This window comes from Aptenodytes patagonicus, chromosome 1, assembly GCF_965638725.1.
Source record: "Aptenodytes patagonicus chromosome 1, bAptPat1.pri.cur, whole genome shotgun sequence".
Taxonomy (NCBI): Eukaryota; Metazoa; Chordata; class Aves; order Sphenisciformes; family Spheniscidae; genus Aptenodytes; species Aptenodytes patagonicus.
In genome coordinates, this window is record NC_134949.1 from 35,645,835 (window position 1) to 35,660,413 (window position 14,579).

Here is a 14,579-nt window from a genome sequence, read left to right on the forward strand (position 1 = left end):
ACACTTTTCATTCTTCATACACTAAAGTGGGTCAGAGACCACATGGCAGCATGTTTTATTAAAAGTAATGTGCAAATAAGATGCATGATACCTGCAAACAGCATGGAGTTTCCATTTGTAAAAAGGTACAAGTAACAGTACAAAATTAGAATGCTTACTACTCATTTCAATAAAATGAAGTCTGACATAGAAATACATACGCTGTATTATTTACACCATTAATTTACAAAAGATATTATTTGCATAAAACAAAGCTATAAAATAATTAGAAATATAGTATTTTTATAAGGAATGTTTCCCCTGTATAAAAACGTAGAGCATTTTGGCAATTATGCTTTATTTGAATAAAAATGCATTTATTTGTTCTGAATTCATAGCATCATGTGGTTTCTTTCTTCCCTTCTTCCTTTCCTTATTCCCTTTTTAAATAAAATTCCACACTGAGGTAGTAGTATGTCAAAGTATTTCTTTGGTTCCAGAAATCAATGGCAGGTCCAAAAGGAGCTATGTATCCAAATCACAGGATTGGAAAGTAGAAGTCCTAAAGTTTTCAAAGGACTGTTTGTAAGTATAAATGCTATTTTCTCCTTTAGAAACTGTCCTTTCCTTTCCGTCTTCATCTGCCTCTGCATCGCAGTCCAGTGAGGCATGAGGATTATTATGGGAGGTTTTTGGTTGGCAATTTGCTGGCTGTCTACAATTTGAGAGAGAGTCCAGCTGAGGCCTCCATAAAGGCTTCCCAAATGTTCCTGAAAGACAGTAAATGAGTAAGTACAGAAATACTGATGCTAACAGTTTTGTGTCTCACTAAGGGCTGCACGTTAGAATGCAAGCCAAGGATCAACACAAGCAAAAGTTCACCGAAGTGAGATTTTACTTAACTGTTATTTTATCCCTTAAAAGAAAACATCTGTGTGATCACATGCATAAGGCAAGATTCTGCCACCTGAGACATTAAAAACATTTCCAAAGTAAATGTATAGCCACACACAACTTCATTACTTTTGTTTTCATGACTACTCCCATGCCCGTTTTTCTTTGGGGAGGGTGGTGAGGGGGGAGGTGGGCACACAGACCAAACTGCAAACATATCACAAGACATGTTCTAGTGCAGAAGTCACAACAGTCTCCCTGTTTTGTTCTTCACTGAACGAATGGCACATGAAATCTGCCATGCAGTTCAGCAAAAAAGAAGGAAAGAAGGAAAGAAGGAAAGAAGGAAAGAAGGAAAGAAGGAAAGAAGGAAAGAAGGAAAGAAGGAAAGAAGGAAAGAAGGAAAGAAGGAAAGAAGGAAAGAAGGAAAGAAGGAAAGAAGGAAAGAAGGAAAGAAGGAAAGAAGGAAAGAAGGAAAGAAGGAAAGAAGGAAAGAAGGAAAGAAGGAAAGAAGGAAAGAAGGAAAGAAGGAAAGAAGGAAAAAACAACATGTATGGGGTTATACAACATCCTCCCACTGTGCAATCTGAATGCTAAAACAATCTTTTTCTGGCTAGCATCTCCTATTAATAATAAAGGTCCCACCAGCCAAATTCTCCATTCACACCTGTTCATCTCTTTGCCCACAACTGGCTAGAACAGACATAGCCCAAAGAGAGTTTGGCATTTCAGTTGAATCTTTATTAATAATTACCTGGATTCACTAGCCAGAAAAAAATTAGTGTGCCTGTCACTCTTCACCATTGGGAAGGTGTTAGTGTCAACACCTCTGCAAGAAGGGCCTTCTCTTTTTTTACTGAAGAAAGATACGGCCATCGCAAGTCATAGTGCCTGTAAGTGACACTCAAAAGACTTATTTTCAGAGCACAACGTGCCACAGGCTGATGTTGAAGAACTCAGGTTTTATTAATAACTTAACACTGCGATCATTAATAAATTTTGCACCCAAAAAGCCATACTTCTAGTTTTGCTTAGCTGCTAGAAGTACAGTACAAGTAAAACTGTAATCTGAGAAGTTACTAAAAATGGATTTGGACAACGTCCGTATTTGCATCAATGACTTGCAGAGCTATTTTCCCCCTAACACAACATGAAAGGATGTGCCTCACAGCACCAAAGCTACAAATGAATCCTGTCTTAAAAAAAAAAAAAAAAAATCCAAGCTGTGAACTTTCTGGCTCAGGCATCAGCAGCGATGTTAATGCCAGCTGTCGCCTTCATTGTGATTGCAGAGGCAAAAGGGGAGCTGAATTTGAAGACAACAATGCTGAAGAAGTGAATCCACAACTAAAGACAAGAAATCTATCAAGACTTCTTCCACAGCCACCACCTCCAAGATCTAACCATAGGCTCTTTGAGTGAAGAGTGCTAATGATTATGAAGCATCCAAGGCAACAATGATGCAACTTGGGTGGGGCAGTAGCTCAGAGAACTGACAAAAAAAAAAGTAGCTCTGTATCGATTTTTAGGGCAGAAAAGGGAATATGAGCCCTTGAGGTTGCAGTAACTCCTGGGTATACCCACATACAGTAGAACTACTTTCTACAGGAGACATGTGGTAAAGCCTTATCTGCACAGTCCCACCACAGCAATAGTGGCAGGCAGCCAGGAGAACGTGTGTAGTCCCAGGGCCTCTGCCAGATGTCATGGCATCTGCAATGTTTTACAGTCCAAACATCTGGCTTTCGAAGGGGGGAAACTTCAGAGCTTGTACCTCCCTCCCCACCCCCTGAGAACAAAGAGCCCAGTGATGCACATTCCCCCAGCTCCCCTTGCAGAGCCAGCAGACCCAGGCCTTGATCAACCATGCTGACACACCGGCTGGGAGACAATCCACAGTACCAGGGCTGCACTTGGCGCTCAGATATCACAGGGGTGAAAGCAGTATGTGGGTTTATATGCATTTTAAACCAACCAACCAAACCAACACCCAAAATTTAGGGAGCTTCAAAGGTAAAGCAATGCTTTTCTCCTTCCCCCCCACCTCTCCCTGCAATCTGGATTAAAACTGTAAACCTTGAATTAAGCTTCAGGAACTCTTTTGTCATACACACCATGAGAAAAGATGACAAAGGAGGGGTAGAAAGGGCATTTTTCCTCAGTTCCTTACTTTGAAGGGTGAATAGTTCTGGCTCACTGTGTTAAACAAAATATCCTCCTACACTGGAGTTCGTCTCCCCACCTGCTCTGAGCCCCCTTGCCCACCTTTTGCCTGTCTGGAAAAATTTCTGGTTTGCCTGAAATTTGTTAGGGTGTATTTAAGTAAGTATCCTAACGTTTATGGAAATCTGCCAGCTATATTAAGGCAAAAGATAAGAATCACACCACTGATGAGATTTTTATGTAAGCGTGAGCTATTAAGATCTCCTGGTAACCTAAATATGCTCATTACGCAGTTTTACTGTAATAATTTTTCTGTTCCTGAACTTCAAAAATTTGGGATGTTGTATCTAATGGTCCTTAGAAGTCAGGTTTCCTGAGAAGCAGAAGAGGGCTCACAGTTACACACAGAGGTGAACCACCTCACTGGACCACATTTGACCTGAGGACTGCTTTGACGTATGTCAGTTCTGCTTCTGACCAAGCCTCAAGCTGCTCCCTTTGTAACACAGGATAGGGCCCATCTCCTGGCTAACTCCCGGTAGGATCCAGAAGGCACCCTGAGTTCTGGGGCATCCAACTGTCCTCATGCACTGCAGTGGAGAGAGAACGAGCCTACGTGTACAGTTCAGTTGTGCAAGACTTAAAAAATAGTAATGCAGCATCACAAGTTACTCGGGGAGGAAAAGGGAGAAAGATAACAAAAAGACAAGAACACATGCAAAACATCAAGGACAGCTCTCGAACTGCCTTTCCTCAGCTATTTCCTGTCTCTCCTTCCTCCTTTCTGAAGTATTTATATTCCACATGCTGTATTATCTTACTAAATTCACGGACACCTGCAAAAAGAAGCCCACGCAAAACTGCACAAAATTAGTTTTTTCACAACACTAGCTATATGAGCATCTAAACACTACTACAGAATTATCTAGTGTAGGAGGGGGAAAGAAAAAGCTGAGAAATCAGTTTTGCTTAGTGTTGGAAGTAAGAAACGAGACAGCAAGGATACCAGCAGCTTGAATAAAAACCAATAGGTAGAGCATACCCATGAAAGTGCTGTTACTGATAATAGATGAGGGTTCCAAACTTCTGTTTAAATCAAACGTATCTGAGTTCAGACTTTTGCTGTTTAGTCCAGTTCCTTCATTTTGAGTATAAATGGAGTTAATCAATTTACTACTTGTAGCCTGCATCCCGATAATGCCAACACACTGCTCAAAGGGATCTTCCAGTGGAGGCGAGTACTGATAGCATTCCTTTTTCTTTAAATATCCAGACTCGTAAGCGTCCAGGCACGCTGTTCTTTGGTCAGGGATGCAACCTAAAGAAAATGAAAAATTGTTTTTATATAGATTCATCATAGCACAAGATGTAATTAGGACTAAAACCCCCCTTTCCCTGCCCCCCCCACTTACTTGCACTGTATGCTTCAAAGGCCTCAGAGCCGTATGTGTTTCCTTTTAAATACAAAGTCCCTGAAGTCCCCAGATAGTGGCACAGGAACGGATCTGCAACACCCTCCAAGTCTGTTTCGCTGCCATTATCTAGATGGCAAATGCCTTAAAAATAAAATTGACCTGTCAGTGTATGGTCTTTTAAGCTTCAGTTTATAGTTTCTTAAGTTTTGTTCTTTTAAGGACCCCATCTATTCAACTAAATTTCATAGTGTGTTTAGAGCTTGCTTAAGTTTAACCTAACCTTTTGATGAGAACTCTAATTCTAGCAAGTGTTCAATTAATTAGCTCAACAGAGAACGTGTCACACTTTGCATCATTATACAGTCCCTGGATTACAAAACAAACCCAATCACAGGGATCGGAATCAGGGACTTCCTTCCTCTAAAGCACTGGAAGCCAGGCTCGTGCTCTGTCACACACCCACCTTTTGGAGCACAGAGTGCTAATGAGAAAGTCCCAGGTGGAAGAATCTGAGGGAATCACTGGCTGCTTTAAGAGCTATACTGACTTTCAGCTCAATGGTTCCTGAAAGCTGTGTACATGGTCTGTGCTCCACAAAGAGGCTGCTCCTCTCACTACCCTACGACTGCAGAACTATCTCACCACTGCTCCATTCCCTCCCGCCCCAACTCCTGACTGTATCTCAACCCCAACCCCTTCCCTGCAAGGTGCCTTTTTCTCAGGTTCTGGATTCTCAGGGGCCAGATGTATAAATATTACGTACCGCAGCTTTTAACTTGCAGTCACCTTAAAGCCTTTATTGACTCTGACCCTAATGACTTCTCTAACAGGAAAGTTTAATCAGTTATATTATACTAAAGTTACACTGGTATTACCACCCATGACTGCATTCTATTAAAAGCATCCTCTTCAAGCTATAACAGAGGAAGACATGCTGTTGTAATTCCTTTTGGACACTCTTGTTTTGGAAATGTGATCATCTTTTTAAATTTACCCTTGAGACTAGAGAAAAACTTCATGATTTAAGCAAAGCCATAACGTCATTTGGATGAACAGAACCAAGTTTCTGTTATTATTCGTTAAAGCAATCCCAAGCAATAAATTTCACATCTTCTCTTAAACTTCAGTGAAGATGTTTCTTTAGTGTTATTTCTATTAGTTAGAAAGACAATAGCCAAACTGCAGCTACTCAAGCAACATGGAAAATCTGCTTAACATTTTACACCTACCATTACTGTCCCTCTGCTGCAAGAAATACCCTCCCACAGAAGATGCGAGGAACTGATGATGACTGCCATTTTCAGATGAACCATAACCATCCTGCCTTTCAGCCAGTGTCCCCTGGGACGACAGGTAACTTGGAATGTCAGCAGGCAAATTTGTTTCATCTGTGGGGAAGCAAAACATACACAAAAGCCATCAGCATACTTCAGAGTTTGCAGAAACATTTTTAAACTTGTCAGCAAAGGGCTGAAGGTAGTAAGTAATTCACTCTTCTGACTCTGAGTCAAAGCACACAAATGTTCCTACAATAAAGTCATTGCAAAGCAACCACAAACATTTTTTTTCCCTTCCACGGCAAATCTTCAGTTTACACACCTGTATTTGTGATGCTGCAATCTTCATTTCTCCTTCTGGTGTGGTAGATGATGACCACCCACACCAAGGAAGTGCCCACCACACAGCAAACCACAGCTATGATCACAATGCCAACCGTGGCCCATCCATCATCATCGAGTGATGGGGCAATGTTTTGAGGAGAATCACAGGTGGGAGTAGGAATTACATTAAGACGGATGTTGCCTCGTTCCGTTCCAAGAGTATTAGACATTTCACAAGTGTATTTCCCAGCATCTTCTACATCTGTATCCACAATAATTAGTAACTGATTGCCTGCAGCAAAGAAATGTCTTTCCGTTACCATGAGAGGGCTGTCATCCTTAGTCCAGTTCAGTCGGGGTGGAGGGCTACCACCAGCAATACACTGCAAGACTGCAGTTTCACCTTTTGTTACAGTTCGATCCAGCAAAGGCCGCAAAAATGATGGTGTTTCTGAAAAGAAAGCATAAGCCTTATATTCTAAATGACCTTGCAAGAATGGGAACATGTGCCTTTCCTTCACAGCTCAAGAGGAAAAGCTAAATTAAATGCATCAGTAAGGCCTAATGAAGCTTACTCTCATTCTCAGAAAAAACACATTCAAGGAATTTGAACTTAGTGCCTACAGTTTACTTGTCAATTGATCAGACCTAGATGCTTGATTACCTTAGAAGGTAAAAAGGCCAAATCATACATGCTCAAGATTGCAGAGAACTAGATTAAAAATGGTTAACAAAACATCAGGAAATTAAGTTAAACAAAATCTCCCGTCTCTAAACAAAAATATCAGACATTGTGTACACACTGAGAAACATAACTAACTTTTATTATTTTGCATCACAATAGTGATTGTGTGCTGGAGTACATTATTTCTAATCTATGTGTCAATACAAATTATTTCAGAATATTTTCATTTCTATACAGCACTTTCATAACAATGCTATTTTTAATCAGCTGACAATTTTAAAAGTGCTCAGTTCTGTTCTTCAAGGAGATTATGCCATTAAGGATTGCCAATGTCTTACCCAGTACTGTTAACGTTGCGTTAGCTGAAATGCTTCCAGCAGTGTTTTGAGCTGTACAGCTATAAACGCCTGTGTCCTCGATCTTTACATCAACAATAAAGAACACATCATCTTCAGGCATGACATGCATGCGCCTCTTGCGCGCCGCAGGAAAATCTGTTCCACCATCTTTCTGCCATGCAATCTGCGGGACAGGATGCCCAACTGCAGCACATTCCAAGCGTGCCATTGCCCCAGCACGAATGGTTAAGTCCATGGGGATCTTTGTAAATGAAGGCAGCACTAAAGAAAAGTTAGTGATACCAAAATGAATAAGTGAAAGATACTTTTCCTTTTTTGCACAGCATATTCTTAACACCCTTCTTGGACCTAAACGTTTTGAGAAGCATACAACCTAAATTTATCAGTAGCCAGCAAAGAGAAAGGGAGGGAGCTGTGAAGTATGTGAGACGATCTAGATCAAAATCTCATTTCTGCTAACAGCCTCCTACATGACCTTTCCATAGTACCTTGAAACAGAGTATAAACTTACCTCCTGTGAAGAAAAGATTAATGTTTTACAATCTTGTTACATAGATTTTGTCAGATTTACTACGAACTGGGTCTGTTATTTGTTTTTTCCTATACTATGGTTCAGCACAATGGGGCCAGATGTAAAATTGAACGGTGACCTTGGAACTAGATACATTTTAAGAAATAATCTCAGCTTATTAAGGGATCTTCTAAAAAAAGCAGATGATGAGAATGGAAAAAAATATGTTTACATATCTTGATTAAAGTCATTCTACTTTAAGTCCACAAGCAAAAAGTAACATACTTACTGTTTACTGTAAGTTTGGCTTTGACAGAGTAGGATGAACCAAAATGATTTGAAATAACACACTGGTATTTCCCTTCATTGCTGAATTCAACATTGCGCAGTCGAAGGATGGTAGTATACTCCATCACTTCACCGCCCTGTGCCCGGAGGTGTGCATAATTCTCCATTTCAGCATCTTGCAGTAATTCATTGTCTTTCTTCCATGCAAATGTCATCGGGGAATCACTGCTGCTGGCTGCCGAACATACAAAACTCAGATTGGAGCCTTTGATTGCTGACTGGGTTTCTGGCTGGACAGTGATCTGTGGTTTAGGGAAATCATCTGCACAGAAGGGAGAAAAAGAAAAAGCAACACAGAGGAAGAGGAAAAAAAAAAAAATATGTGAGGCCTGAGGACTCTTTTTAGAAAGAGTTTGTAAACCTTGTTTTATAGGTTTGAGAGAAGAGTCAGGGAAGTATTTATAAAATGGATACACAATGCTTTCATTTTAAATTTCGTTAGCCTTAGGGCATTTAAAGATGCCATATTTATGAGCTTATTGTGCCACGTCACCTCTTATTGAAGACAAAGCACATTTAAAAGCAGACTGCGTGTACAGTTTGTTCAACAGCAGCACTAAAGAGGAGAGAACTACCCTGACATCCCTAAGAACTATTCTAAATGTCAGTCATGAAGCCCACCCTTCATCTTTACAACACCTCAGGCTGCTGTGAGTTTTTCTTTGTTGAAAGCATAGTTCTGCCATCAGAAACTGCAAGTTAAAGGCGAGGGTTTTGCCCAAACCCACAAAAAACAACCATGTGCAAAAGTCATTGTTCCAGTGATTTGTGGCTGTTTGGTCCACCTTACAAACACAGCAGTGCTGAAAATCCCTTAAGCAGGGCAGCACACAAGAATCTCAAGAGATTAGTTTCTGGAGGTCCCTTTACTATTGGAAAGTTACCTTAAAAGTGCTATTTTGTGAGTTTACAGAATTAGTGGCCTTCTGAATTATTCACTCTGTCAATTGTGTCGACATTGCACGTACAAAAGGAGTGGGCAATTAAATGCTTGGTCTCCCAAAAGCAAAAGCCTTAGCTTATTCCCAACTTTCAGGATATCTCCTACCTCCTGACAAAGACACAAGCCCAAACTTCACAGGCACTGCAGGAAAAGCCCTGGGCCCCAACTATTCCTTACTGCAGACCCTGCCTGCACTGCAGAGAGTCAGGTTTCACCTAGCCCCTTCGCCTCCTTATGTCTCATCAGTTTGGGAACATCATACCAGGGTCAAAGCGTAATTTCCTTGAAGAACCTCCCCGCTGCATGTTACAAAAGAACATGAGACGTGCAGATAGCCTGAACTTGAGCTGCCTGCAGAACACCTGCAAGTCTGGAGCTGCGCTCCAGCGACAGGGCAACATGGATCCCCCAATCTGGGACCCTACGCATGGGCCTTAAGAATCTCCCAGGCCATTTGGTTGTCATGCTTCATACCCAATGCCTTAAGTCCTCCGTGACAAACTATAACATTTGCAAATTGAGTTGATAGTTATCCCTGTGCAAAGTCAGTGAAAGTAAGTAACACATTGTAAATACTTAAGTTAGCCTTGTGAAAGGACAGGAGAACATATTTCATTTTGTTTCAGTTATACTGGCAATAGAATAATAAAGTATTTTAAAATCTTAATTATTTGGCAGGAAGGCAGGATGAAAAGGTCACTCAAATAAGCAGATGCTACAGAACACAGAACAACACTCTAGGATAAGACTGGCAATGTGTTTTGTCAGAACAGAATAATTTGAGAGTGTTATTTGTATACATGTATCACAGAAACGCACACACGCATATATATACAGATACATAAACACATATACAGACACACACTCTGAGAAATGTGTTTCTCATTTTATAGAAGCCACTTGACTACTACATATAGAAGTCACTTGACCACTATGTAACAGAAAACAAGCTATTCATCACCTAGATGGTACTCTTTTAGCATCACTGTGTTAAACTAAAGTAATTAATACAGGTCAAAAAGCATCTGTTCTATTTTTCTTCCACAGTTATCTTTACTACAGAAATGTCTCATGATTTGTTTCAGCTTGAAATACATGATCTTAGGAAGCACATATTACACAGATTTTCTTTTTTTTTTTTAGTTTCACAGATATGGAACCCTTGCCTAACACGTGCTTTCCTTTAACAAATTTAGGATGACTCCCCCCTATCTCCTAGTTGTTTTCAAAAATGTAACTTGGCACGATTTGGAGGATTTATACACTCATAAATTATACGTAATAGATTATTTACTTTAATTTCAGACAGGACTTAACACACTCCTCCTGAAAATTCTGTAAAAGCAAAAGTGGCCATTGTAAACTTATAAGGCAAGGTGTGTACACCCAAACGTCTAGTGACAGCACACTTTAAAGATTTAATAAACAGTGAAACACTCATTGATTCTATCAAGAGATTCTAGTTACTTCTGCATGACAATTACTTTACGTATTAAATGTAACAACTTACTCTTAGTACATCCCTTTCTGCTAATGTATCTTAAAGGGTTTGAAATTAATTCATTAAAAATGGCATTCAGCAGCTAAAAGAAAGATCATGATCCCCCGTGGTTTAACAAATAAGAGATATATGTTTAAATCCCCCAATTTAATTTCTTGCCAGAATGAGTTTCTCATAAATAAGGATGTCTACTTCATATATACTCCATTAGCTATCGAGTAATCTGTAATTTCCTGCACTATGTCAACTTCGCCTTTTCAGCAGTAGCTAGGTCATGCACTATCTACTCATTATTTAACATTAATATATTAAACATTTGACTGCTAATAGGAAGGGAGAAAACAACAATTTTGTACACTATTTTATATTCTGTGCCTGCTTTCCCACTGAAAAAAGGGTACGAGTGGCAACAGTAAAAATTAAGCAGTCATATTTGCTATGAGAGGAAAGTTATTGAGAAGACAAATATGGTTACTGTTTTGTCTCCAAAGAACATAAAGTTTGACTTTTCTTTAGTAAGAAAAATAAAATGTATACAACAAAACCACATGAAATCCAGTTAGCTTTTAATTTCTTTATATTTTCAAAGTTCCCACTTAATGTATCAGAGTACTCAAACACACATCTTTACTCTGAATGCTTAGCTTCACTTTGCTTTAAATAGAGAACATAACACATAGGTGATAATGAATGTTACTAAACGCACATAGAGAAATTTAATTTTTAAGGCAGATGCTATCACCTCAAATTCTCCAGTCTTAAAGGCAAAAATATTTTACTAGCATTTACTATCTGGCGTACTGAAATACAAAATATCAGTAGCATAACTGTGGTAATCGGATGTTTTAAAATACACTTTACACTATTGCCTGTGTAAGGCAATAACTTACACAGTCCAAATGATTTTTTAAGTAGACAACAAGCACGCGTAAAAAAGGTCAGAGCTGAGGCCAGTATGGTTATTTTACCTTCAAATTTTCTCAGCTCTGGAATAACCTCAAGACTGATGAAGTAGGAAAATAATTTACAAATAAACAAAATCAAAAATTGCATCTTAAGTTTGCCAAAATATGTCTCACTTAAAAATGATAGTTATCTAAACAATATCCAACTTTTAAATCTAGAGGCATATACATTTACCACCAAAAACTATTGGGCTTTCCCTTGCACGCTATGCTACGTACTATGTAAGCAAGCTGTACATGAAACAAAAGTCAGAAAACCATCACCCCCCATCTTGTACAAAGCCACAAGCTTTGAGCATCTACATCACAGTTCAGGAACAGAGAAGGAAAAGTTAACAAATATTAAATCCTGTCCATTTTATTAGAGAAATCAAAACATATCAAAGAAACCACAACAAAAATCAATGCATTCAGCAAAATTTGTTCTGTGGAATGAGGAATAGAGGCTATACTCACCACAGACAAACCCATCCAGGCTGACAGCAAAAATACTTCTCCCTTTTAGCAGCTGAGGATGGGCACAACTGGCATTTACAAAGCTCTGAAAGTTGTTCTCTGACATCCACTGTGGTAGCCATTTTAACTGGCAGTCACACAAGAGACTCGACGTGTTTAAGTGCCTAAGAAAAAGCAATTGCATTCAAAGCCTGTTTGCTTGGGTTTTCTGTTTGTAATACAGACCTGTATGAGCACACGTCACTAACAAAACTAAATTTTTAGGCTAAATACATAAATCACAAGAGAAAGACAGCAATATTATTTAGCTCAGATGTGGTGACACCGTTGTCATGACTCCTACATTCTACAAAGCAGATGTGATATCCTGAACTCTCAGCTTCTGCTACGAATATGAGTCCAGGCAGTTAGGCATGTCTGTAGTGTCTTGGGTACAAAACTACAGTCAGCAGTAGGACACACAGAATGGACACGAAGGAGAACAGTCCAGAGGGGAGGTGCTCTGGAAACTAACATAAAACAATTCTGAGACAATTTCATCCCCTCATTTCCATTTCAGTCAGAACTTATCTTGGGGAAGATACTTAAAAAGGAGAGTGGGGAGACGAAGAATAGTCAAAGTATTGAAATAACAAGTGCAGAACTGGTTATCGGCTTACCTAACCTATGCAAATAGCTACATTCACAGAGGAAAAAAAAAAGAAAGCAAAGGGATATTCTGTGAAGCATCTAGAATCAGGAGTTGAAGTAGGAAGAGTTCTCAGTTTTGGCTGAAAACTCAGAATCACCCTTAAAAAAAAAGTATTAAAAAACAGAGTCAGTAATAAAATTCCTCTCTTCAAATCTTACCTGTTCTTGGAGGAAAAGCAAAAATAATTTATGGATCCAAGGAGAGAAACAGCTTTAAAGATAAATGAAGACATACCAATTCTTTAATTTTTTCGTGAAGAAAAGGAAGAGCGTCTCTGTGCTCTTTTTTCACACGAACGCTGCATGGATAAAACCTAGGGCTGCCAGCTCACCAGTTCACATTGAGATGAAAGAGGTCATCTTTCGCTGAAGTTCTAGGGGCATTCTTGTTATTCTTAGGAGGCAGAGAAACCACAGCATTTTTTGCTACCCTGATGCAGTGAGTATCTGTCATATTATTTTTGGATTTACTCTCTAGGGGCCTCAGAATAAAATTACTAGATGGGAATTTATACTAAATAATCTTACTTCTGGGAAGGTACTTTCTACCATCTGTCTACATCTTCCTCAGACATAATGGATGTCTACCAGGTGTTTCAAGGAAAGTACATTAAAAAACCCCAACAAATCTTGAATAGTTATTTCATTGAAGTGTTCAAAGTCTGGTATCTTGTAACATCTTACACCTTTCTGGAGCAGTGTTAGCCTGTCATTTCATCACATTTGATCATTCTTCAAATCACCTATATCAATCCCTAACTGTCAGCACTGTGCTCCCACCGCTTGTCTTGTGCCAAATCTAGCAATTGCCCTGCAGCTGGCTGAGTGAGTTCAGGAAACTAATCAAGCAATACAACCAGATCCAACTCAAGGAAGAGGAAAGGCAGAAAACTCCTGGCTATGGGTAGAAGCACGGCTGCTGCTTTCTAGAGCAGCTGCAGCTACACCAGGATGTGGGTAACATCAAACTGAACTTCAAATGAACCAAATATAGTCTAGATACAAGAAAGAAATATTTTACAGTGTGAACAATCATACACTGGAACAACCTCCTCAGGGACATGGTAGAGTCCCCAGCACTGGAGGTTTTCAAGACACAACTGGACAGGGAGCATGCTAGATAATCTCATCTAGGCTCCCTTTTCCACAAAAGGTTGGACCAGATGACCTTTTGAGGTCCCTTCCAACCTAGTCTGTTCTATGATTCTACGAAATACGCAAGGCTCCTCGTTACTTTCTCTATGGCCCCCAACATGGAGTAATACTGTAAGATGAAGCAGAGAGCCAGCTGCTAGGGTGATACTTGATAGGAGTCTGGAGAACACAAATGAAAAGCTCCAGACAAGCTTCAGGCAGTTTCTACTCATAATGAGAGCAGCATCTTTTTGTTATTCTTTAGTTTGTTGACAGATTATCCACAGAGCAGCTCAGGACAACAGATCTGACTAGAGAAGGCTGATATGAATAGAGGAGACATAAGATATATGCAAGAGGAAGAATTAGCTGTGCTCAAAACACAGGGAACAGTGACAGAGTTTTTCTGCATTGATCAATGGAAAAAGAGGGTAAGAGGACAAAAAAAAACCCCAAAACTCACTAGAAGAATACATTCTTCCCAGTGACCGCTTCATGACTTCTCCGAATATCTGCCCCTTTGCTACTACAGGATAGAAGGACCCAATTACAAGCACTGACAACCAGGTTTTTACAAAAGAATTACAGCACTGCATTTCACTGGTCCAGTAAGCTTTAGCTCAGTGATAGCACTGCTGATCTTATAGCACATTACATCAAAGTCTCCCTTATCTAATACCTATTAGAGATCAGCCCATTTAAAATAAGGACTCTAGACACCAAATGTAGCAGAAAATGAACGCCTCCTATCCTACACTATCTCACTTAAACACAGTAATCACATAAAAAACCCAAAACACTGACATACCCTTTTTACGTGACTTCAAGAGATTACAGTGGGAGTTCATCACTGCATCAGGCAATATCTTACACGGCTTATTTATACATTTATATGGAGATATATATATATTTAATAGAGGTGATGTCTTTTGATA

General features: G+C 39.5%; 1 protein-coding gene across 1 annotated transcript in view; it reads right to left on the reverse strand.

The window, feature by feature from the left end:
* Positions 1-335: 335 nt before the first annotated feature.
* Positions 336-14,579, reverse strand: part of LRIG3 (leucine rich repeats and immunoglobulin like domains 3) — a 43,513-nt gene continuing 29,269 nt past the window's right edge. The window contains exons 12-19 of the mRNA XM_076331911.1: positions 11,821-11,984; positions 7,897-8,217; positions 7,076-7,357; positions 6,051-6,503; positions 5,681-5,839; positions 4,449-4,592; positions 4,079-4,354; positions 336-749 (exon numbers count right to left, since the gene is read on the reverse strand). Of these exons, the coding sequence (XP_076188026.1) occupies positions 505-749; positions 4,079-4,354; positions 4,449-4,592; positions 5,681-5,839; positions 6,051-6,503; positions 7,076-7,357; positions 7,897-8,217; positions 11,821-11,984 (2,044 nt within the window). The 3' untranslated portion in view covers positions 336-504. The remainder of the gene's footprint in view (positions 750-4,078; positions 4,355-4,448; positions 4,593-5,680; positions 5,840-6,050; positions 6,504-7,075; positions 7,358-7,896; positions 8,218-11,820; positions 11,985-14,579) is intronic.